The sequence below is a fragment of the Syngnathus leptorhynchus genome, chromosome 9 (genome assembly GCF_054491065.1).
Source record: "Syngnathus leptorhynchus isolate UIUO chromosome 9, UIUO_Slep, whole genome shotgun sequence".
NCBI classification, from domain to species: Eukaryota; Metazoa; Chordata; class Actinopteri; order Syngnathiformes; family Syngnathidae; genus Syngnathus; species Syngnathus leptorhynchus.
In genome coordinates, this window is record NC_141203.1 from 5403340 (window position 1) to 5429472 (window position 26133).

Consider the following 26133-nt stretch of genomic DNA (forward strand, 5'->3'; position numbering starts at 1 on the left):
TTTACATGTAATTTGCCATCTGTGCATTGTGTCGTGTATTCTGTGATTGTAGATACAGTCAATTGGGCAAATACTAGAAACAGACAAACAAACAAAAACAATCAAAAAAACAAGGAAGAATCTGCCTCGTGAATCCAGTTCCAAAGGAAGTCACCAAACAATGATGAGATATTTTGAAAAGGTTAAACGTTTATGTGAATTGTACATAGGCCATTGATATAAAATATATCACGTTGTCTGTACAATTTTATGCATGTCTATTCAGAACAAACCAGCAGAGTGTCAAAGTTGTTTCACAGAAAACCCCAACATTCTCAAAAGGTGGCTTTTTTCATCCGACAATGAAATGAGATACCAGCAAATCTAAAAACATGTATGGATGGATAAGATAAAAATAAGTAAAAAGAAAAAACTGAAATATTGTATGGTTGTCTTGGCCAGTGGCTATTGTTGAGGTATTGTATTTTCGGAACCTTATTATCCTCTTCTCAGAATGTCTACACTCAGCGCACACTAGTGGTTTTATAATAAGATGCAGGAGTGGAAAGTGTATTGTATTGTACAAGTTGTGCATGCTGCACGCTGACACCACTTGCACTCATGTGTGTAACCAGAACTTGTGAATCGAGTCCAACCGTCCCGCTCTCTCGCTCTCTCCTTCTCCCTCCCTCCTTTGCTCTTGCTCTTACATTGTGTATTGGGACTGCACGAGGCAAGAAAAAAGTTAACCACAGCCCCACATTTTCTCTGTGCGACATCACCACATTTTACATGTCAGCAATTTTCTGTTTACTTTCAACGACGCGCATGGGCAGGGTAACTTGGATATGAGCGGCAGCCTTGGGAATGGACAAGGAGAGACAAAAGATTTTCCTTCACTTCATTGGAACTGCTATAGTCTGAAGCTGGCCGACTGAGTACACGAAGCCCCATGAGATGCCGAGAAACACATTTTTTCTAACTAGCTGGAAGTACGAGGACGTAGTTCTGACAGAGGAAGTATAGTGAGCACAAATGAGCGGCTGACAGACCTTTGTGCATGGACTTCAATGACTGGGTGAGTAGATCCTATTTGAAGTATGGATCATGCTTTATTTAATTACTATATTAGAGACTAAATGACGATTAAACATTGGGATTGACTGAAGATCAGTCCATGATGTACTCCCACCTCTTGCCGAATGTCAATTGGGATTGTCTTCAGCTACCTGTGACTTCAATGAGGACAATGGACAGATGATAAAATAGGAGTATTACCATAACATTGAAAGCTATTACCCCACTCTACCCAAAAATGGTGCAACCTTCAAGTGATCAAAAACAACAACAACAACAACAACAACAACAACATTTTAATCCAACTCATAACAACTGACAAGTGGCCCATTTTGGGAACCCTTGTTCAAATTCCTCAACTTATCAAGACATTTTGGACATTAATGCTACAATGCAGTTGGATGAGTATTGTGCAAGAAACCAAGAGCGCCGGCAAACAACCTTTGGGATGAATTGCATAATATATAAAAAAAATAAATCTCAAATACACAACCGTTTCCTACATTTTCACTTCCTGTGCGTGGAATGGCTCCAAATAGCTTCAATCATATAGTGTCCAGGGGTCACCAACAAGCTATTCTTGGATGCTCATAAATGCAAAGGACTACTGGTTTGATCGATGTAAACAACAAGCTTCACAAATCTTTGTGACACTACTGATCATATTCATGATTTCTCACTATTATTAACAATGACACAACAAGGAAACAGATAAATACCAATATGGGACACTTTGTAGACATCTCCGGAGAGATTTCCAAATGGTTTCTTATAACAACCTTCCTAGGAGTCACAATGTCCTATCACTGGAGAAATATTTTTCGAAAAAGGCCCGTGGGTAATGTGGTGTAAATATCATTACCAAATTTGCACCAGTAAAAGTTTAAAAAAAAAAAACAGCAAAAAAAATATTATATTATACAGCTTACTGGCAAGTGAAGTAATTTTTTATTTAGAACAATAAGAGAACTATTTTCAGAAGAGGCTAACAGGCTACTCAAGCGGTCCATGGGGGCTCCCTGGTGCCACTTGGTATACAGTATATTCAGAAACAAACCGAATTTTGTAAACGTTTACATTTTTAGTAGTACCTTACAGTTCCATGTCGTTTCGTACCATTCGTGTTCGTATGAATACAGAACAATGCATGGCTTCTGCTTTTTCGAAACATCGCACAAGTACTGTACATGGGTGGTTCTCCAAAGGTGTGGTCCAATAGCATAACCACAAGCTAATTCAGGCATGATGTCCCATTTTTTTGGCTCTCAGGTCATACTACTTGAGAAAAAGGCTCACAGGGAATGCTGCCCACCTTCAACAAATTGGCAGCGCTATCAATGCCAAGATCCCGTTAGCACTGTAAACAAGCTAACAATTAGGTAGCCACGGCTGCCACATTGGTAGCATGACATATTCGTAAAGATACTAAACTGTTTGTGTCGTTTTCTTGGACAGGCTGGAAGATCGTCACTATCCCTACATCATGTCATCTGACCTCCAGACATCCACTTCCCCTTTTGTCAACGGGACAAACTTGACAATGGCGCCCGATTCTCAGCAGCCTTGTGTCGATTACAACGCACTCCACTGCCCGCTTGCGTTGCTTTACTCCATCATTTTTGTTCTGGGTCTGCTTGGGAATGTGATGGCTCTGTGGGCTTTGTTCCACGTGCGCTCCAAACGGAACTCGGTGCGGGTTTTCCTCATCAATGTGGCATTCGCCGACCTTCTCCTGGTGGTCTGTCTGCCATTCAGGATTCTCTACCATGGCCGAGGGAACGTCTGGACCTTAGGCCCCACGCTGTGCAACGTGGTGGGCAACTTGTTCTACATGAACATGTACATCAGCATTACGCTGCTGGGGCTGATCAGCGTGGATCGCTACTTGAAGATCCACCGGGGAACTAAGGCACAGAGCAGGCTTCAGTCCACAAAGTGGAGCACTGCCATCTGTGCAGCTATCTGGATCATGGCCTTTGGTTTAGCTTCAGTCTTCTTCATGCCAAAGACTCCATCGCAGGTGAACAGGTTGGTGACAATTTTGGTGGTTAGTTGCTCGGTAGGTTTTTAAGGTTTTTAGAAGAGCCATATTATATTCAAGGTTTAGAGTGGGTAGGCAACTCTGGCCCTCGTTGGCCGGTGTCCTGCATGTTTCCTATGTTGCAACACATTTGATTCAGATGGTCAGATGATTAGCAAGGCTTGCAGAATCTGGATAACAATCCTGACCATGTGTTGCAACAGGGAGACATCGAAAACATGCAGGACCTCAAGTACCGGAGTGGCCTAACCATGGTTTAGACCGACACACACAAAAACCAACAAAAAACTATCACTTTCATCTTCTGCTGTGCGAGTGACACAAATTCTTTTTTTTTTTGGAAACGTCTAGGTGTTTCCACTACAAACAGCTCAAAGATGCAAAGTGGAAAGCATACATCAACATTTGCATGCTGGTAGTCTTCTGGCTGGTGTTCATCTCCCTGGTAGTGTCCTATATGAAGATTGCCCTCAAGCTTCTGAAGATATCACAGAATAAACCTAACTTGCCCAATGCTCACCACTATTCAAGAACCGCGAGGAAATCCTTCTTCATCCTGTTCCTCTTCACCATCTGTTTCGTCCCATATCATGTGATCAGGGTGTTCTACATCAAAACCCAAATTACAGACACTTCCTGCTTTTGGAGGGGTGTGGCCGACCAAGCCAATGAATTGGCACTGCTCTTTTCAGCTCTTAATACCTGCCTGGATCCTGTTCTTTTATTCCTTTTGTTGTCCTCTGTGAGGAAGGAGGTACGACGCTTGATGGGGAACATGTTTCGTGTACGAGATACTTCGGTGGGAGTTAGTGGAAGCAGCTCAACGGTGGAAATGGAAGGGAGAAGTGGGAGGCCTGACAGAGGGCAAGCGAATGTCCCAGGTTCTTTGAAATAAAGGATTTGCTGTCGTTAATTGTGGCTTGTTCGGAGTTCAACTGTTGGGTCTCCCGAAAGAACTGCACAATAAAAATTTCAGGTGATACGCTAGATGAACCACTAAACTGCCACAGTCACCGGTGAACAACTTTCAGATTTAGAATAAATTAAAACAATATGCAAAAATCAGCAGTGCAATACCAATCCCTTAACTTTATGAGGTTCTTTTTCTGTTATTTTGGTAATTATGCTGTCAAAGACATTATTTCATGCTTTGTGCGGCGGACTTGAATCACTTTAAGTTCCAAGGAAGATATTTCCTTCTTCCCAGCAGTAATGAATGTAGCAGTAAAGTCAGACAAAAAGACGCGCAATGGTGTTAACTCCCTGTGAGGTGGCCATGGAAAGAACAACAATGGCGATCCAAAAGCAGACAGTGTTCTTCCATTAGTCACTGCAATGCAATCACCGAGACGTTCAAACAAAACCAAAGTCGAGACGCAGACATCAAAGCCCACATTTGACGATCAAAAGCTCCAGAACAACTTTTATAGACATGAAAGCGTGAGGTTCAACTCTTAAAACATAATGTCCATGCATTTGAAGCTGTAAAATACATGCTCCCCCCCCCTCCCTGGCTTTACACAGCCGTGTTAGTTTCTCAGTATAAATGTCATTTATTGGGTGGAGTGACGCAAAACACTAAGTTGGAACAACTGTGCCATCTAGAGGTTCATCAACCTGTAGTACTTACAACTACAAGCTGAGCAGAAAGTCCTACACTCACAACTTGCCTTGTTTAAAATACAACATTGTTAACATTTCTTTTGTAGGTTTTACTTGTGAGATGAAAGAAATAAAACTCCTGTTATATGACTGCTTACAAATGTTTTTATAGGGCATTTAGAGTTGTGCATTTTTTCTAACGTTGTGCGTTGTAACGTTTTTCTAAGCAGCAAGATGACACCTTCAGTGTGACACACAGAATGTTTAAAGTTTCCTCAAAATGATGTTATGCAACATTCCAAATATTTCGTGACAGTGACAGCGTGTACAGGTGCGAAGCAATCCTTTAAAGTTCGGAGTGCGTAAAACTAAATGACAGATTTGCACCTCTTTTGTTCTCTTGTCTTTTATTTCTCTGCCTCACTTGCACATGTTTGTGGTTATCTCACAAAAACAAAACAAAAAGCCAACAAACACTGCATTAATTGGTCACGGACCCAATCGGAAAAAAACCCCATTTCATGCGCATGCATCCAATGGTCTTTTTTTTGGAAAATCCTTTGAGTTTGAAAGGAAGCAGTAGACATGCACACTCAGTCTCTAAATGCTTGTTGTGACCAGTTCTGCAGGCTCATTAAGCTGAAATCTTGTAAGATTTGCTGAGATCTCACGAGGTTTACTTAAGTCCGGTGAGATTCAACAGTCTCGAGTGTTGTCTCCATAAAAACTCTGGTGTTTCATGCGATTTTCTAAATGTAGAGGAATTCCTAATCGTACAACTTCAGGGCGTTTGAATTTCATGTTACCTGTGGCTAACCTGAACCCGCCGGCAAACCAATTCAAACACTAAATGGCGTTGCTGTTGGCATCATTTTAATATCAGCTGCATCCGTCTGTGTGCTTCTATTTTGTTTTGTGATGGCAGATAAAAGTCTCCATTAGTTCCGCCTGTTTTGCCCGGCTGTCAAAAGAAGGTGAGCGATTATTACCTTTCAGCTTTTCTCACATTTTGGCAAAACTTGGCAGGTTGCTATTACGTTCAGGAAACGAGAGTTTCTTGTGTTTTGTCTGTGTTGTTTTTGTCAACACTAAATGCTGCTGGTTATTGCTCTATCCGGATAAATAAATGTGTGGTCAGGCACATGTGATGTATAATCAATCGATTTTTGAAATGTTTTGAAGTCCAATTGCACAAATTCATGCTGCTGGGAGATGCTTCCATATCGTTGATGTAGGCCCAGGCTGGTGTCACGTTGTCCTTCCTAAGAGCGTACACTAGTTGAGAGTCACCCAATAGTGCCTCTGATAGTTACAACCGGGTAGTGCACACTATGTTAGCTTCAATGGCTTCAAGACACCATTAATCAACCTTAATCAATGATAATGATCAAATAAATGAATGAATGAATAAATAAATAAAGATGTGCACACACACACACACACACACACACACACACACACACACACACACACACACACACACACACACACACACACACACACACACACACACACACACACACACACACAAACACCCACAAAAGAGGTGCTGGCAGCAATCATGAATGAAGGGAGATAAATACTGGGGCTTTAAATCAATTCAGTGACTTTCATGCATGGGAAGTTGCAACGCGCTTGAGCACCTTTCTTGTAAATTTAAGTGTGCGTGCATGAGAGAGAGAGAAAGAGAGCGAGAGTGAACGAAAGAGAAAGAAAGAAAGAAAGACAGACAGAAAGAAAGACAGACAGACATAAATTGGGGAAGCAAATCTGATAAAGACAAGGCAGCAGCTTCTGTTATAGGGTGATAGTAGGAGCCTGCTGTATTTATAACCTGATTAAACACCCTCTATCCACACAAAGTAGGTGGTGGTGAGTACTGATACCAGGTATTGTTATAAGATACTGGCCTTATTTCAATGTATTGTGTTCCCACAAGGGTGGCCGATACCCGTTACTGATACCACGGCGGACGATACAAGTCAAGTCATTGATATCAATGCAGCAGTGCAATTTTATCATTCTAAAATTATAAAAGTATTTGTTTCTTTTTCAGTCTGGCCCTTATTCTCATTAGTAATCATTAGAGAGTTATAACACTACCAGCCTGCCTCTTAAACGACATATTTTTAAAAGGCAGCAATACCTTGACATCTCTGTGAATGACGTTGTTGTCATGGCAGTAACGTAGCGCCTCCAGGATCTGTCTCATGTAGTGACTAAGAAGAGCGACACAAGAGCGTGTCAAAATCCAGTTCAAATGGCGGCCCGAGTTGTGAAATAGAAGTCGAATTGACCTCACCTGGCCACCGCTTCGCTGTAGACAAAGCCGGCGTCTGCCCTCTTGACGATCTCAAAGCATAGGTCTGCTCCATCCATGCTGTGATACACAAAACCGCAGACACACACGCATGCAAAGAGAAGATCAGCGTGATCAAGAAATATACTCTCCAAAAATTGTGATAATGCGCTAGTTTGTCGAAAAAGACAAACAAAAGTCTCCTATTCGTCATTATGAAAAAAAATTAGTGTGAATCGTGAATAAGGTATTGTGATGAAATGTAAGTTAAGTTCATGTTTGACAGCATTTTTGGACATTTCTGTTCATGATTCTCAAAACATGATGCAGACAAACTATAGAGTAGCACTCGGAAATATATCTTACAAAAGAAGATTCATAATCACATTCTTACTGCTGAAAATATGCGCATTTAGAACTTCTCTCAGCCTTATTGGCACAATTGTATGCCACACACGCCACTGCAGCATTATCAACACAGAGACTGAAAATAATATGACAACGAACACAAAAAAAAGAATTTATTCAAGTTATGTGCGTTTAATGAGGGGCAATGTAAGATATCCGTCGGTAGCTTCGCTTGTCGCTATGCAGAGAGAGAAGTAACCGGGTAAAGTTGCATGTGACAAAACTGAACAATCACAAGAAAGAATGCATGATGAATTCTACACGCAGGAACAATTTCTGTTGCACGCGTGGCATGTGTTGCCGACATGTCACACAGTACAACATGTCGGTCAAGAACGTGGGAATATAAAGACAGCTCATTGTTTTTTTTTCCCTCTAGGCAGTACGAAAATTCTTGGTATGTTCAATAAGGACTTTAATTGTTCATAGATGTGAATGTAAACAGTTATTGTGCCTGTGACTGGCTGGCGACTACTCCAGGGTGTAGCCTGCCTTTCTCTCCAGAGTCAGCTGGGGCAGGCTCGAGCATATCAGCGAGCCTGGTGAGCATAACCAATTTAGAAAATGAATACGGATCCAACTTGTGCTGTTATTATGAAAGCCACTAGAGGTCGCCACTGGTAACGTAACTGCACATCAATAGGTAAAACCAGACTGCTTCGTTCAGGTATGAATTAATTGCTGTTTCAAAGATGTAAAATTGTGATCAGTCTACCAAAAAACAATCACTGGACACAAATCTGAGTACACCTGAGATTCTCATCCAGTCACAACCAGTTTCCTGCTGGTCTAACAACTCAATGGGAACAGACTTGGGATTTCCTTTTTTTCAACTGGCTCTTTAGTCTTTACTTACACAAACAGACTCATACTGGCGTGTTAAATGACATTCATAGTTGACTGAGTCAAGTTACAACTAATGCCTTCCCTCCTAATTGCTTGGCTTCATTTCTTCCCCAATTATTAAAACCCAGTCTTAGCGTCCTCTCCAATTAGGCCAGGCTGCAGTGAGGCTCTTGTTCTCAGCACATCCACATTAGACAGTATTACGCAGTTTTCATATTTGAGCCTGCTTCAGGGAAAGATATATTAAGATGTCTGCAGTTATCTGATATGCCTACTCTGTTATCTGCTCTCTGAGGGATGACGTGCTTAAATATCTCTTCCATCTACCTGTAGCCTCTTTCACACAAAAGTCCAACAAAGAATAGCTGTGTCCATCACAGCTATAATGGAATATCCAGAATGGATCTGTATGTACCCAGCGAGACATATTGCCACAATTGTCGGCATGCATAACTGACACAATTACGACATAATGGTCACGGAACAAGAAAGTCAAAAGGTACCACTACACTCATTTACTTACAGTCTGGTGTTTAAATTCACACCCCTGTCCCAGTGTTGTGAAATACCCTTTATCACCAGCGTCATCCCACACGCCTGCCAGAAAATTGCTGAAGTGATTCACAATTGCGCTTCTTCTGTAACCAGATGTGTGACTTACAATTCGAAGACCATAAAGAGCATCCCGTCTGAGCTGTAGGTCTCCAGAAGCTCCACGATGTGTGGGTGTTTGAGCATGTGGCAGATGCTGGCCTCCCTCTTCAAGTCTAAGAAAAATAAAAGCAATATATTATGAGCACAGTTTTCAGATATTTTCTATTGACATTAGTCAAAAAGTCTATTTAGAAAGCACCAAACAATTAGCATTGCTCGCAAAGAAATTCAGCGCTAACACATTCCTACGGACGCCCAGGCTTGTACATCAAAATGACAAACCTCCAATAACACAGATGCTGTCCCCCGTAGGTGCAATGTATGTGTTTTACAATCATCGTGCCATCAAATTAGCAATAACGTTCTTTGACATGCTGAAAGACACTTCAGTGCTCTGAAGACTCCCCCTGGAAGTGAGCCTCTACTCTAATTAGCTCCTAATGATGAGGAAGGTTAATGCAGGAATGAAAGGAACATACAGACAACTTTGCCACATTAGCAACAATCAAACGTTTAAAGTAAGTCTCATGCATGAAATGAATGAAGTCAACGAGTTATACCGTCCTCCCCGTTTGTCTTCATACACTAAAGCTGTGATAAAGACGGGGGTGAGAGTGTTGCACTCGAAGAGACAAATGCATGCGGACAACAGGAATTCGAGCTTCTGAAACAAATCAATATGCCAACAATGGGAGCACGGTGCAAATGGAAAGCTGTAAAAGGAGATAAATGGCTGAGGTTACGATGTACGGTGCAGTAAATGAAACGAGAGGAAGGATTTCCATGTCTGATTGAAGATAAAATGCTGCTGATTGATTAGATACTGTCGAATACGTCACAGTGTGAAAAATATTGGATTATCATTTGAATTGTTGTATTAAAAAAAACTTTTTGCAGTTACCAATTTTTATGAAGCATGACATAGGACAGAGCAAAGATGTTGCCAAATTTTGTTGCAGGGAGTGAAATTTAATGTGAGACATTTGCACAATATTGGCAAAAAAAAGAGTCAGGACAAACAGTTAACAGGGTTAAACAAAAAAAATAAATGCCCGTTTAAACATTTTCGTAAGGATCTAGGCAAAGGTGCATGGATTTTATTTGCTTCAAATACGGACGTTCGATTGAATTTACAAATGAATATGTCAACCAATGCCGCCACCGTCCGTAATTAAGCAAAAACAAAAAATGTTTGGTGGGGTAGGTTCAAACAGATGCAAGACAAAAGTTCCCCGCCTGGCAATCCCCGGCTACAGTGGAGTAAATACAATATTTCCGCTCCCTTTTTTCTGCTCTTTGGAGCATTCCAACAAACTACGCAAGCATACATATGATCGTGCATCTTCACAGCTTGTACAGACGCTGTTGACAAGATGTCACAATAAGAGCAGACACACTAACACACACAGTGTTACATCTTCCGTGACTCTGGAGAATGAGGTGACAGGCGAGGGAGGTGAAGAGGACACAATGTGAGGAGAAATAAAAGAAAGGTAAAAAGAAAGACCTAGGGGAAGGGGGGGTGGGGGTGAGTAAAGGAGAGGAAGCGAGCGGGAAGCAGCACATGATGGATTTGGCTCATTCGCTGGCTAGCTTTGCGCTCTCATCTCCTTGGAGAGCTGACCTATTCGTCAGTCAGACCTCTGGACACACTTGAGAGACACTGACTGGTGTGGATGTGTGTGTGTGTGTGTGTGTGTGTGTGTGTGTGTGTGTGAGCGTGTGAGTCTGTGTTGTCAATCCAATTCCAAGGCACGAACTATTTGACCCACTTCCCTCACTCGAAGGTCTGAACAGAGAGTGTGCTTGCAATGCAAAAGAAGTATCCCAAATCATCACGATATTTTGTCAGAGACAATGATCGTGTCATGATATACTTGTCTTTTTTGGTGCCACTTTTCCCCAAAGGAAACGTCGCTGGTCATGACACCACTCCAGCATACAATGAGAGACCTTAGGTTACCTCAAAAGAGCTTTGTACAGTGAGAATCAGAAGATTTAACTCGGCATGTGTTTCGCTTTTTTTTACAGTATAGTTTGTGTAACTCACAAGGATCAGAACCAATACATATTTATTAGGATGACAATTTATAAAAACCTGTACTGTACATATATTAAATACATTAATGGGCACAAATGTCCAGATATTTTGCTTGCTAATCAAATGATGACTGCACAATATTGGAAAAACATGCAAAATGTGATATGGTTGTTGAACAACAATGATATTGATATTATTGCTTTATTTAACAAGGGACCGACCACATTTTTGACTTTTTATCTGAACGTTCTATCATTTCCTATCGGAACTTTCTTTTGAAATCCCGAAGCAATTGTGTTTAGTATAACACTCTGACACATTTTAAATGGCCATAAAATATGCAGAGAATGCGCCAGCCCCTATTAGCGAATAGCTTCCATCTTGTGCATTGAACATTATCAACGGTACGGTTGCTAACATTTGTCATTGTAAATGGCAAAAGAAAACAGGCTTCATCTCCTTCACACTATTTATCTCTTTGCTAATGAGACCGGCTTTAAGCAGCCCAATGCTAATACTGCAATTCCTCACAATCATACAGAATTACACCACCAATATACACTGCACATTGCCACTCAGCAAACCCAACATTAGGTCCATCTGCACATTGTAATGACTTCCAATACAACCGCCGAAGCACAAATTTTACCAAGGGAACTTGAAAGGCTTTTCTATTCCACAACTATGAAGAAAGATTTTTTTTTTTTACGGAGCGACGTAAGTTGCATTCATTGATGTATTCCCAAGATTGCTGTGCACTCTCCTCACTCAGTTTAGCTCAAGTCTTATCAGGCTTCACCATACCTTTCAACTATCTTTAATGCCATCGCTCCTCCTCTAGAATCATCACAGACCTAATCACAGCGCTGGCAGATTGCTACAGAAGATTAACAATCGCCTCTAACACAACATTAGAGAATATGTGGATTCTTAAATCTTGTGAGACTTCAGCTCAGTGAGCATCTCAAGGGCTGACTCCACAAGTGTGTTTCTTTGTTTGCCGTTTTATGTTTTTGTACAGTTAAAGGTTTTATGCTGGCACTTTTTTGTTATGCGTTCAAAAGGCATCATAATAAATAATAATTTCTCAGTGAAGTGCAATTTAAATGGAAATGAACCTGCAGCAAACAAACAAACAAACAAACAAACAAACAAACAAACAAACAAACAAACAAACAAACAAACAAACAAACAAACTTACCCTCTGTGCTGAGTCCAGGACTGGAGGTGAACTGAGCAACATCCACAATTTTGACAGCAAACTGCTGCCCCGTCTCTCTGTTGATGCATCTCCTCACCACACTGAAGGGACCCCTGAAGAAGACATTGAGGGAATACTTTACTCCCCACTCGGAATTAAATGAATCATTTGAAAAGTGGGGGACATCTACACATACATGCCAATAATCCAGCCAAATATCAGAAGCCTGTCTGGAAATATGACAGACTTACTTTCATTTCTACATTCCGTGTGAAAATAAAAGATGCACAGATAATTATCTTCTATTAAGAATAAAATGTGGTTATTTTGCAGGATGTCTGCTGACTACCACCGGCTGTGAACGGCAGTTTGCTCACTACACCACGAGTCACAGTTTTACAATGTCATTCCTCCAAATGAGACCACGGTGTTTGTGCAGTGGAGCTGGCGCGAATATATTTGTCCCGTTCGACAACGCCGTTGTTTCACGGCTCGTTAATGTGAGGTCACTGACATTTCAGAAAGCTGAATATCCTCTCTGCTTGTTTGTGGCACAGCGACATCGAGACGCTGACTCGTCCTCAATGAGGCTGCAACGGTCAATAGCATTTCCAATGGAGTAATATCCCATTCAGTCGATGGGGATAAACACTCGAGGACTGAAGAAGGTCCAGACAGAATGATGAAGTTAAAAAAAAAAACATCCTCACAACACTGGGGAAAAAGTCATTAAAATGGCTGGATGGTCCGATGGATAGTACGTCAACTTCTAAATTACAAATAAGTGAAACAATGGTCCAATGGACAAAAGAGCTGACAAGAACTGATGGCAAAAACTCACACATCATGCCATCCATCTCTTCCAGCTGTTAATTACCAGAGTGGGTCCCAACATGCTTTGGGAGACATTGTGCATATCAGCGAGTACACACATTGCATTTACATCTGCCGGAAATTCTGCCATTAAGGTATTTGTGTAGGGATAAGGATGGGCTTTAAATTCTAGAATCTTCCGGTGTGGTGATATCAGCCTTGGGGAGCAAACTGGTCCACATTACTGAGTCTAAAAATTCAGTTTTGGATTCATCCAACAGAAGAAGTGTGTCGGAAATGTGCTCGCCCTTTAATTGGCTGATCTTCAATGTTAATGTACAATAAATGGGAATTTACCTGAGCCAGGCAAATAAATGTGATTAGAAAGTAATTGGTGAAGCAGCATTGAGACTCATTACCCAAGGTTATTTCCGTACGACCCTATTTCAAGTTCCTAAGTTTGTCTTCGTAAAGCGCTCCATGTAAAGTATAAAACATCCTTAGATACCAGCAATCGGTCAGACACAATTTTGAGTGGAGTTCTCCAGGGAAACATTTTAGGCCCACTCGTTTTACAAAATGGTTCATCAAATATCCAATCAATAGTTTTGAGTTGAACTCTAACATCTGTGGGATTAAGTAGAAACAAGCAGACTCAAAATGTCCTGTCAGTTCCAACGCCAGTGATTTCTCAACTCATATTTTGAGTGGAGTTCCCCAGGGAAATATTTTGGTCCATTCATTTTAAAAAGAGGCTGAACCCCAAAGTCCAACAAACAATTCTGTGATGAAATAGAAGGGAGCTCACTGGGCGTCTCCCAGGTCCAATATTGGTGACTCACAAAATTCCCACAGACATGATGCATAATCTTGTGAAAAGTCATGCCGGAACAAACCATTATAGCTGCAAAGGGTCAAGAACACCACATTTACCTTCATTTTTTTTTCTTTTATCTCAGATATAATTATGTCCACATATTCATATTTCTGACTAAGCCAGTTTTTGTCCAAGCAGTGCACCGGTGTTTGTGTGTGATTTCGTGGCTGAGGAAAACAGGGGTTGTCGTTCAAAAATACAGACTGGTGGAACAGATGGCAATCAAGCTAAAGCTGCTTAGCATCAGAAGGGTGAGGTGGGACGGCACGATGCCCAACCGAGACACATGCACAGACACACACACAAACAGCGCAGCCATACACTCACCGGCCAATAACTACGCCTGCGCAAACAAATGGGATCCAATACAACAACAAAAATCAATGGGTAGATGGCATAGCCATTAATTAATCAGCCAATCAGGTCGTCAATCATTCACCAACAAAAGCAGAGAACATGAATATTCATTCTTGTTATATTTATAACTTCAAATGCTATAAAAGGTGAACTCGTGGAACTGATTGGTAATCAATCTGATTAACTAACTATTGGTGATATTAAAAGGCACACTTTTATGGGCTCTTATTAGTAATGCAGTCATGTCCATGATATTATCTCGCCAGTCCAGTCTGATCGCCTTTGCAAACCTCAGACACAGTGAAGAAAATGTCACACCTCCGTTTGCTTGCGGTTAAACCCAACACAACAACCACCTACACCACCTCTGGGATGAAGTGAAAAAATGAATAGCAAAACATGCAAGGGTGTTTAAATTTGAAGTGAACTGTGTGCTTTTTCTGACTTGTGCATACAGTGATGGGAGAATATTGCCCTAGCTGGATGGGACAAAAGTCTGTAGTGGGTTAAATCCATTTACTAAAAATCAGGTTGTTGTATCTTTTGCTGTTATACAATAGTTACATTTATATCGTAGTATGTGGTGCTATTTTCTCGAAACAAAAAACATGTAACTGCCATAACATTCTGAGGGGAAATGGAATGGATAAATGCCATTTTAATAATTTCTATAGATAATTTGATTTAATACGAGTACAACTGAGTGAAGTTTACACTACGTAATAGTACCACATTATGTGGTAAAGGTCAGACGATGGGTTTTATATGAAATAAAGGTTACGTCCAGATTCTGTTTCCATTTTGTCCCTATTTCTGTGCATCCCCTGGACATTTATGGATAAGAACCAGACAGATGGCAAACGTATGTACATATGCAGTGTGACATCGAGAGAGAGAATAATTTCTAGAAATGGTGGGTACCAATGATAAAAAAGAAAAGAATAAAGTAGAGCTATGATGCATTACATACGTAATATACTAACCCACATTTATGCCGATGAGAGGTTTTCAAAAGGCAGTTTTGGATAACAGGCATATAAGCAGATGGTGTCCGTGTAGTGTGTCTTTATAAAGGCAAATTGTCCGCGAGTGGTCTGGCATGTGTATGACTTTACAACGCAAAGACATTTTAGGGTTTGTTTTTACTAGGTTGTTGCTATGTAAACCTTCCCTCAGACCTTATTTCTTCATCTTAATAACAGGGTTCACAAGGCCCAGAGAGGCTGACTTCTCAATATCCCTCCCGCAGTATGGAATGAGGCAGCTGGAGAGTATGATAGGGGCCTTGGGGGGGGGCAGTGTCAGTGAAACTCAGTCGACTCAAGAGGCGGAAATGGGTGTCTTGGAAAAAAAAAAGTGGTTATGCAGAGGAGCCTCTCTGGCTTTGACGAGGGCTCAGCTGCACACAGCATTAAGCCGTTTGAGCGCTGAATGGAAGTCAGCTGCACGGGGGCCCGTTCAGATGACGCTTGCACTTTAGTAGCACCCCACACTAAAAGCGCAGGAAGTGAGTGTGAGAGCAAGAGAGAAAAGTAAGAGCAGAATGAAAGCAAGCGGAGGTGCCTCCACTTTTTCTAGTCTTATCCAACATTAACAGAAGCTTTATGGCAATATTAGTCAAGAGATGCAAGATGTCTGCTGCTATTTCAAGGTGGATGGATTAATAGCACACATCATAGAATGAAATACACACCAATGTCAAAGATTTGTCAACAATAATAAAAATAAAAATATCATAATAATAATAAATCCAACTGTTGCCTCAAGTGAGTTTGTTGTTTATTTGTTTGCTCTTCATGGGACTTTAGAAGATAAACATTCCATTTTTGTGCCAATTTATATTTCCCCCTCATTCAGTAGAAAAAAATTAATCATTTTGATGGAATTTTGATTAAATAATGCATGAATCTTAATGACAAAATGCCCTCAACTTAACTAATTAAAACTGCGGTGAAAAAAAAGAGGAGAAAGGACACCACACGTATATTTAATTTCCCATTTTGTAGGCACACGTTCAACCCCTCCAAATAGAAATTGATTTGGTAAGGTTTTCAGAATCTTGATAAAATTATTATGGAATTTATGATAATTAAAAACTTTTTGGAGAAATGTGGAAGCAAGAATCTCAGACACGTAAACTGAATTTATTTCAAAAATGCATTTAAAGCATTTGGGGCATTTATTTAATTTGGTGTCTACATTGTGGAGGAGTTTGGAATTTATCCCACGCACTAAATGGCGTTTCACTGTACAGGCGAAAAATTTGAGACCACAGAGAGCGGACCACACCCACAAGTGTGGGCTAGTGTAAATCAAAAGTGTGCAACGCATCACATTTAAGTTTTAAGTGAATGCATAGGCTAGTAGAGTATAAAATATCGATGACCTTTACTTGCTCACTTCATGATCATAAGCGCTTGAGGACCACCACCACTCCATGAACTGCAGCTGACCTGACAAGCGGGAGGAGTCGCTGCGGCCTACGACCTAACGCAGTCAATCATGTGACAAGAGAATGTGGTCTGACACTCACTAAAGATTGCTTGCATTCCGTGCACGGTGCAAGTGTAACGTCTAGGAATTTACTAGCGTATCAAAAAGACGTGGTGCCCGGTACTGCGTCGTCGTGTGTATTGGTGTAGTAAAAGGCGATTTGCAGCTAAGCGCCTGCATTCCCCTTTCGCGCAGCATCAATCACGCTGCATCTCATTCGGTAAATGTCAGCGGTGTTTATGACACAGGCACACACACACACATACATACATACATACATACATACAAGGGACAGCATGCCTCAGCACGCAAGGGATGAGGAAAAGAGGATGTTCCACCAAGCTGCTTCCTGTCAGCTTGTGTGCCCAATCAGCATAAACAACACAACTATTTAATACACACATTGGCCACATCATTACATGCAGCAGATGTTTACTCAATTGTTTTTAATGGGCTTTTTTACCAAACACAGGAAAGCATGACCATAGAGAGTTACAGTGTAGTGCCACATTGTGTTGCGACACACCGGGAAGCAAAACTGGATGTCAAAGTGATGCAAGAAGAGCAAGACGATGATGCAAAGAAGGTCTCTTTACCAAACTGTATTGATAGGTGTTCCCACAGCACACAGAGACTAGATGCCTGAGCTTGCATGTGTTGCATGTTGCTGCTCTATGTGTGTTAAATTAGCACGTTTTAAAGTTTATAATTGACACAACATCGATGCTAATTTTCATAAGCCTCACCACAAAAATTCAAAAATCAGATGGATGGATGTCTATGGCGTTTGCCGTTAACATTAAGCAAGCAGACTCGTTAGATGGAACTGCATGGTTTGGTAGAACATTTTGAAGAGTTTAAAAATACAATGATAAATTCAGTTTTACAGTTAGAGTGAGAATATTGACCATTTTGGGCTTGTTTTTTTCAAGAATGGTGTAACCTTGCTCGACTTTCAGTCATCCAAATCTTTGACCATCCGATTGGTCGGTGGGGACAAAAAAAGAACGTCTGTTATCAGTAGATTAATTAAACCCGCTACAGTGCACTGTGTGCTCTCTACTCACACCCTCCACAATGTTAACAGGCCTCATGTCCTGTGCAATAAACTCGACAATTGCATTCGTAATGTCATGTTTCTGTTTTTTTGTGTAATAAGAGAATAGCATGCTCTGAGTGTAACTGTCGCTGGAGGATCCTGTCGTCAGTGGACCTAAATTTAAGCATGATAATATCGTCCCTGGCATCTTTACCAGGAATGAAAATTAAATTAATATAAAAAAAAGAAATTGAGCAGCAAGTGGAAAACATGGTGGCAAAAAAACAGATGACTCCAGGTACAGACAACGAGAGAAAGACAGAGTCAGGGTGGTTGACGATGAACAGTTGTGACAGCAAGTCCCACTGTGGTTTGTGAACACAGATTCATCCTTAACCTCATTTCCAACCTCCCTGTGCAACCTTTGCTCCACTAGCAAGTCTCACACGATGCCTGAAGCATGGGGGACCACCGACGGAGGAACTCCAACTTGCTTCATGTGCTCAGCACGTACTGTAGTTTATCATGTGCGGTAGTGACAACAAACCATGATTTGCTCAAGTGCATTGAGCACCAAGGGTGTATGCTCTCCTTGTAGGATTAATTATAAGATATTCATTACTACTACCACCAATAATGATAATAATAATAATATTGTTTTTTCAGGTTATTCTATTGTCATTGTAAATATTTGTAGAAATTAGGCAAAGGAACCACTACAGTGTAGTTAGTGGTAGTGTAGTGACTACGCCATGAATGACTTCAAGGAAACCTAATGGCCTAAAAAGCTTGTTCTATTCTGGGTAAAGTGCTGCGGAGTGTGCATGCGTCCCGTGCCAGGGACGTTTACTTGCTCGTCTGTTGACAGAGAGGGAGGGCATCAGGAGTGCATTTCCTGCCGCCGCCCACGGTGTGGTGCGGAGCGAGCGGCCAAGTCGCCCGGTGGCTGAGAGGACGGGACTTCATCTCCCATCTCTGCACTCATTCTCCCTGACTCTGATGCTCAGTGACACGTTTAAAAAGAAGCAATATTGTGAAGGATGCGTCAATTAACCCGGATTCAGTCAGTCTGAATCATCCGGGAGAAAAGATGTGCTCATTGATCTATGTGGTCCTGAGTTTGTGTACAAGTAAATCTGTAAAGTGCTTTACTCTGGATTTCTAATGTACTGTGTGTGTCCTAACAAATCAATGAAAACACCACATTTTATAACATTAAGGTTTTAAAATGTGATCAAATTGTCCATCAGTAGTGTCCTTCAAATCAAACCTTTTCATGAGCGCAGAGTACAAGATGGTAAAAACAAGAGTCATCATCAATACCTTATTATTATATATTAAAAAAATATAAATTTTTTTTACCATAGACTGTGAATCTTAAATGGAATGTTTTCAGATGATTATTGACAATAAAAGCAATAGTCACTGGCTGATAACTAATTTATTTAACTAGATGCTGGTGCTGACGTCATTGATTCCAGTGATTTCCAACATTGTTGTGCTCTGAGCGTCATCAGGTGTACCGCAAGAAATTCTATCTACACATAATACAAATAATAACCCTAACTCATTTAAGATACGAAATGATGGTTGTGTGCAGATGGATTGTCTGTGGTAAAGTGATGATTATTGTATGTGAGGTGTGTTAGCATTCGGGCTAATTTGTGGCACGTTGTGTAGATGCAGAGGCCAGGTAGTGCTGGCGGCATACACGGAAAGCAGCACCGACACCTCAAGAGTGTGCAAACAATGAGGTTAGAGTGGAAACATTTTCTGTTTGAATGAGCACTAAAAGGTCTGAAAGAAGGAGTAAATATACATCAGGTGGAGCACCAATGGTGAAGTAAAACGTGAGATGATGAGAAGGCAGAAAAGAGCAATCAGGCAATGGCTGCTGCCAAAGCGGGAGGAGCCGTAGGAGGCATGGGGAAAAAAAGACTAGAGGAAGAAAAGAAAATCCTCTAGTCCAATCCCCTGAGTGTTTTTGGGTTTTGAGCCAAGCGTGAGATTTGCTGTCGGATGTTTTTTCAAGACAGTCTGCAGGCAGCAAGGAGGTCTACTCTGGATTAACTGGGTGATTTGTTGCCTTTAGACTAAGTACCCGATCAGGCTTCTACTTAAATGTACACAGACTAATTAAAGAAAGATTCCTTAAGCGAATTCTTTTGCGTTCCCAATACATCTCACATATTTTATACATAATTTTGCACAACAATAATTCATCATTTATCAGTCAAACAACAATTTGATGAGTGGAGTACCTCATGGAATTGTTTCAGGTCCATTCCATTTTAATAAAGTTTACATTTTGGAATGTGCTTTGTGCCACCTTAAGGTATACAATCAACAAACAATATACTTTCCATTTGGGTTAGAGGGCAAGTAGATAAGTTCCAGCTCACTCAATCAATAATAGGTAAACGCGGAGGGAAATGTTCAGGTGCCTTCCCTTTCTGAACATTGAACCTTCGAGAGGCGGCGCACTGTATTATTTAATAGTGGTTACGACATCTGCCTTCCAGTCAAGAGGTCAGAGTTCAGAACAGCTCTCTGTTTTCAAGTTCATTCGTTCATTTGAAGGCTTTAAATGGCCAGTTAGTGTGAATTTGAGTGTGAAAGGTTATTTGTCTATTAGTCTGTATGCAGAGATATACCAGCGACTAGTCTAGGCGGTGCACTCTACCTCTCACCAGAAGTCAGCTGGGATATGCTCTAATTACCTATTGCCTTAATGAGGACTAGCGCTACAGAAAACGGATGGATGAACCATCCAGCCCATCAAACGTTTTATCCCATATTAATTGCCTGCAGGTGGATTGGCTTGGTGCCTTCATACGTTGCTTCATATAACACATGCAAATTTGAATAGAAGTTGCTGTTGAAATTGCACTGCTTCACTCATGTTAACAATATAATTTGGAATATGATGAAGGTCCCCAGAGACTCGGCATCTGCCTAATGTCAGCGTCTTCCATGATCCACTTCTAATGCGTCCATGGCGCGGCAGCCCCATTAGTGCCACGGCATCATCCCACTGCTAAATCATTCATATACTGTGGGGCCATTGTTGGATCAAAGTTTGCCTATTAAAAAAGCATTGAAAGACAAGTGGAAACAACACCTTTATGGGCGTACAGCCTGAAGCTCCACTGTGATCCGGCAATCAGAAGAGGCGCAAAGGGCCTGCCAGCAAGCGAGTAACCACGTACCGTATTCCGCAGAGAGTGCTAAACAATTTGAGCTCTGTAATAATGTGATGAGATTACAAGTTGATAATTGTGGCGGATAGATGTGCAAGGTTGAGTGGAGCTCGAGCCTGTCCGAGGCTTTATGGATAACCGATGGATAGAGCACGTGCTATATTTACTGATTTATTATTATTCAGCTGGCATTAGCCAAGACTGGATTTACGCTGTAGGAACAAAGATAGTGATGCGTCAGACTGCCGTAGCGGTTCACGGTGCAGCTTGATCAGCTATACATACATTAACGGCCAACTCAACTCAGCAGAGTTGGGCAGCGGGCAAATGAGGCCAAAATTTCCCGGACACGGCAGCCAGTGGCCCAGGGCAAGAACCCTGCCTTCACCGCCAAGGAGTGGCTCTCCATTGGTTGCGAAAGCGCACGCATCCACAACCAGAGAGCTGATACTTAACAAAATGGCAAAGAGCAGAAGTTGATACAGCCGAGGGTTCCTTTTAAAGGTTTTGATGGTAGTGTCATTTCTTTTGATGTTTCAGGTTTTCTGCATTTTTGGGTTTGATCAAGAAGTTTCATCTGGGTGCATCCCTCATCCACAGTTTAATAAACGTCACTTGAATGTTACATTTTAGCAAAGTATACATGAGGTGTAAAATGATTGCCGCCTGAAGTATCCATTTTGTTTTGCAAACTAGCACAGGGTAGATTGTCTAGTTGTCTTTTTTTCTTTAGCATGCACAATTAGGATGCTGTGAAAATATTTCAGGTTTTATTTGCGCAGTTGTTTATGTGGCTGTGGTACAGGATATTTTTTTTTCTGATTCGTGAAGTGATGTAATATGAAAAAACAGAGGGCTGATTATCAGCTCTGCATTCTTTACTTGCTCTAATTTGTTGGCTCTAGGCCTTTCTCATTTCCAGTCCAGCGATGCATCATGGCCCAAGAAGAGGGAAATCATTAAAAATGATGCCAGTAATAAAGAGCCTGAGAGGCCTACAATGCTGTCACTGTGGTTCAAATCAAAATGATTCAGAAGTAGGGGAAGAAAAAACAAAAACTGGTCATCTTATTTGCTTTTGTGCAGGGACGTCCTGCTTTAGTGGACAACGCTCATGTGCGCTATGCATATGCACAAAGCCACAGATCACCCAGATGTACTGAGATGAACACACACCATCATGATGGCTCAAAAAGGGCTAAGAGAACTGAAACAAAGGCCATTCTGGGTTACTGGCGTATTTATTAGAGAGAAATTGACATACATATATTCAAAGTATAATTATCACTACAGCTGGCAACATGATGAAAGAGTGAGTGTGGGAAGGGCTTTGTGTGTGTGTGTGTGTGTGTGTGTATACGTAATGTATGTATATGTGTGCATGTGTGTGGAGTGATTGTGTGTAGTATATGTGTAGTGGTGGTCAGCACATCATTTCGGTCATATCCTCCCGCTTCACACTGCAGTCTATAAAAGTTAATGATCACGCTGAGCCGGGGCCTGCAACGCACGCTCGGGCTTCACCTTGCGCACGTGGCATTGCCAGCCCTTATTGCAGATGTGTGTGCACGTCGTCTTCCTCTCACAATCGCACACTCACTGGGAAGCGTTCAGGTTCACATGAGTCAGAGAGGTTTTTCCGTTGTCTCCTCACATTTCACACAAACTTCAATGGCGAGCCTTTCTTATGTAACACTGCTCCCAAACTTCCGCTGAAAGCGCCAGGGATGTGAGCGTGCGCGTGATTCATTGGGCCACGAGGATCATTTCACTCATCAGTAATCACTGGCCGAGGAGACGTCCCGCACTTTTAATTCTCAACGCTGCCCATAAAAAGAGGACAAGGGGACATAAAACGACGGAATGAGAACGAGTGGGAGTGGACGGTCAAACGCTTCAATACTGTGGCCACACGGGCTGCTGGTTAAATACACCTTTATGCATAACTAATCTTTATTAGCAACCTCCTTTATTGCAAGGGCTGCTGTTGATAACCAATACCATCCATAGAGAGATCATACGGAAACTATTTTTAGATTGACTTTACCCCACCACACCCTTGAAACTGATTTAAACTCATTAAAACAGAAAACTACTTAGACACATCTTTTAGAGTATGCCCTTTCGCCCGCTTACCTGGACAGTTCTCAAAATCCTTACTCTGAGATAGAGCTTATTATATAACTCACACATCAATCAAAACATTCAAAAAAAGTATACATAATAGGCTTTATACGATTAGCATTTTGGGGACCCATCACTAAATTTAAAGAGTGAGTCAAGCTCCTACCACAGGGGTTTTCAACTGGTTTTGTCCAAGGGACTACCATTATAACCAAGAAGCAACTCGGGGACCACTGCTTTGGCAGAATATTATTTTATTTTGCACCAAAGGATAGACATATAAAGGCTATTTATTTGTACCTGTATGACTATTTTGGGAATCTTTGCTACATTTGACATAATTTGGATGAGTAAAGAATTCACAAAATTAGCTGGAAAATAAATCAAGTCTAAATAATAAATAATCTTTATTTTTAAAAAGATAATCATTTTCCATTTCCAATTTTGTGGACCATCTGCAATACCGCCACGGACCATTTAAGGGCCGCGGACCACCGGTTGACAATCCCTATCAGACTCTTGCTCCACCCATTTGAAAACGGTGCTCAAAGGGGGCGTTGCCTGAATGACCACTGGTCTTGGGGGGGGGGTGGTCTTACTGTAATTGACAGCAGCAGACAAGGTAAATAATATATCTACTATGACAAGCTTTGCTTAATAAACTAAATTGCTATGCTTATAAATCATGAATCTGAAAATCACTAAAGATGTTTGTAAACGCCCTTTTCAACTCCAAAGGGCTCCGTCGGTGTGTGCAAGACTGAGCCGCTTGCATACGCCACCATACAGACGAGATGGCTCATGCGCGCTGTGAGCTAATGTGAAGTGATGTCGTCACATGGCGGGCATCTTGGGACAGGGCTGCCAGATTACTCATAACATTACAGTCAACATGGAATTTGAAATAACACGCAACTTGGCTCATGGTGACCCGGAAGGTCAACCACCCTTAGAGGTTTAAAGTCGGAACCTGTATTATATAATTTATTGCCAGGCCTTTTATACCCAGCTAAAAACCAGACCAACTGAATTATTTTTTCTCTTTGTTAGAAAGTACTGATTGAGACCAAGGAACTGGAAGAGAATCTACAGATTGACTTTGAACAGCAGCCTTGACGCTGAGGCAGACACGTTAAATTGAAGAGAGTGGATCTAGTTATTCTAAGTCTTAGAATCTAAGAAGTGAGAAAGTAGTGTGAGTGGCGATGTCCCTCTGGAAATGCAGCAGCACTAACAGATGTCACATTACTGGCCGACACTGATGTGAAAAAGAGAAAAGAGATCGAGAAAAGCAAAACACTTTTTCTTAGTGCTCTATGCATGAATAAAAACACATTGAAAGACTTTCTTTAATGTTTCCTAATTAGACGCCTACTGTGTTGTATTTTCCCTTTTACGTTCCCTTTCGATCTATAGTCAATCTTTGTTTTGCAGTTATTCTGTTTGAAGGCTTCTGCAAATGTGAGATACCTTGAGAGGGTATAAAAATGCTTCAACAAAGACAAGAAATTACATACAAATGTGGGCCTGTGAGATAGCCTGTGGATTAGCAGCGAACATCTATGCACTTCCAAGTTGTTACTTGTAATCCTGGGTGAACCGCCCGGAAATGTTCACACAGCCAGTGGAGAGCATTGTAGCAAAATACAATTATGGGAATTTGTTACGATTTTTGTTTTAGTAGTTTGGCTACTCTACTGTATACTGTAAATTGGATACTGTCGCTGTCTGGCGGAAACACCCCCTGTCAAAATATGGTCAAATTCATATGGTCCATTACCACTGCTATTTTCACACAATCTAAAGTGAAAATCACTTGAAAAGAAATAAATTGGCGCTGCTGAATGTAACTTGGTCTGATCAATCAATAATCAAACAATCACTTTGAACGTGATCTTTATTATTACTATTATTACTGATCATTATTATTCCCATGAATATTCAGCATCATCTAGAGAAGTTGGTCCTGGAGATTCCCACCATCATGCGTGTCTGACAGATTGGGCAAAATGTAACAGCACTTCAAGCACCCTCAGTGCCATTTGCTGCACATCAAGTACTTCAATGGCCTGCGGTCCAAACAGGGAAAGCACACCGTGGCACTCAGGAGGGAATGGATGGAAAAGAGCGGCTATATTTTGAGCATACGTGACATTGACATAAAAGGTAAATATCACTTGCCTGCAGCAGTTCACAACAAACATGGCAAAACTATTGTGTACCTATCAATGATTATAGAGTTTGGTCATGCAAACTTGGGTCACAGAGCATTGGGTATCCAAAGTGGGTACGCAATAGTCAATTAATCAAGTTGCGATTCTGTCGTTGGTGAGAAACCTATTGTTGCGGTATCTCGAAGCCACCGAGGCACAATGGAGTGCGCCGTGGATTCAGTCTTAACTAGTTTGCCGTCTATAGAAGGACACCATGCTCCTACGCTAGCTCGGAGAAGTAGAGCAACAGCAACAAAAAGCCTTCCACTACTACTGAGCAGCTCCTCAGGGCAGCATTGTCCTGCTCAATACGCAAAGCAATAAACAATTGATTCAGTGATTCATGATTTTCCCTAGAGTCGATCCACCTAGTTTAGTAGCTAATGTAATGAACGGAACAGGAGAAGGTTGAAGATGGCCGAATCGTTTGTTACGCTGTCGATAAGAAAGAAAGAACAAAAATGTAAGTTGTATTCAGTAGTGTTCTATTCCTTCAGGTGACGGTAATGGACGTGAGATGGTGATTAACAACTGGAAAATAACTATGAAGAAGAAAACAGTTTGCACAGTGTGAGCAAAAACCATCCAGTGTGTTTATATGGCCATGAAAGCTCGCCTTCTGCTTGGTGCAGGTAATAAAATCTGCTCGCAATACAGAATGAGCTCCTGATCTTTGCCCGACAAATACCTCTGCACAAAATAACCTTACAAGAGCCTTACAGGAGGAGTCAATTTCTCCGCTTCCACTCTTGTAGATGGGATTTCCTGTGCAAGTTGGCATTGATCCACGTGTCAGTGAAAATGTCTCGCCAGCCAATCAACTCAGCACATTGAATACACCAAAATCTATGCCCCACAGTCAACTGTCT

At 41.3% G+C, this 26133-nt stretch overlaps 2 protein-coding genes across 8 annotated transcripts in view; one reads left to right on the forward strand and one right to left on the reverse strand.

Moving 5' to 3' along the window:
- The window catches only part of caska (calcium/calmodulin-dependent serine protein kinase a), a 60965-nt gene that overhangs the window by 17397 nt on the left and 17435 nt on the right, over positions 1-26133 (reverse strand). For all 7 annotated transcript variants that reach the window (XM_085920328.1, XM_085920327.1, XM_085920323.1 and 4 more), the window contains exons 2-5: positions 12149-12261; positions 8914-9019; positions 7002-7079; positions 6846-6918 (exon numbers count right to left, since the gene is read on the reverse strand). In XM_085920328.1, coding sequence (XP_085776454.1) covers positions 6846-6918; positions 7002-7079; positions 8914-9019; positions 12149-12261 — 370 coding nt within the window. The remainder of the gene's footprint in view (positions 1-6845; positions 6919-7001; positions 7080-8913; positions 9020-12148; positions 12262-26133) is intronic.
- On the forward strand, positions 618-5146 carry gpr34b (G protein-coupled receptor 34b). Its single transcript, XM_085920515.1, has 3 exons — positions 618-1057; positions 2512-3084; positions 3449-5146. The coding sequence occupies exons 1-3, from the start codon at positions 1050-1052 to the stop codon at positions 3990-3992; spliced, it is 1125 nt and encodes a 374-aa protein (XP_085776641.1). The 5' UTR covers positions 618-1049; the 3' UTR covers positions 3993-5146.

Bases quoted from the DNA above. Each gene is read 5' to 3' on its own strand.
- gpr34b (XM_085920515.1), top strand. The intron at 3,085-3,448 runs GTTGGTGACAAT...GGAAACGTCTAG, and splicing joins ACTCCATCGCAGGTGAACAG to GTGTTTCCACTACAAACAGC.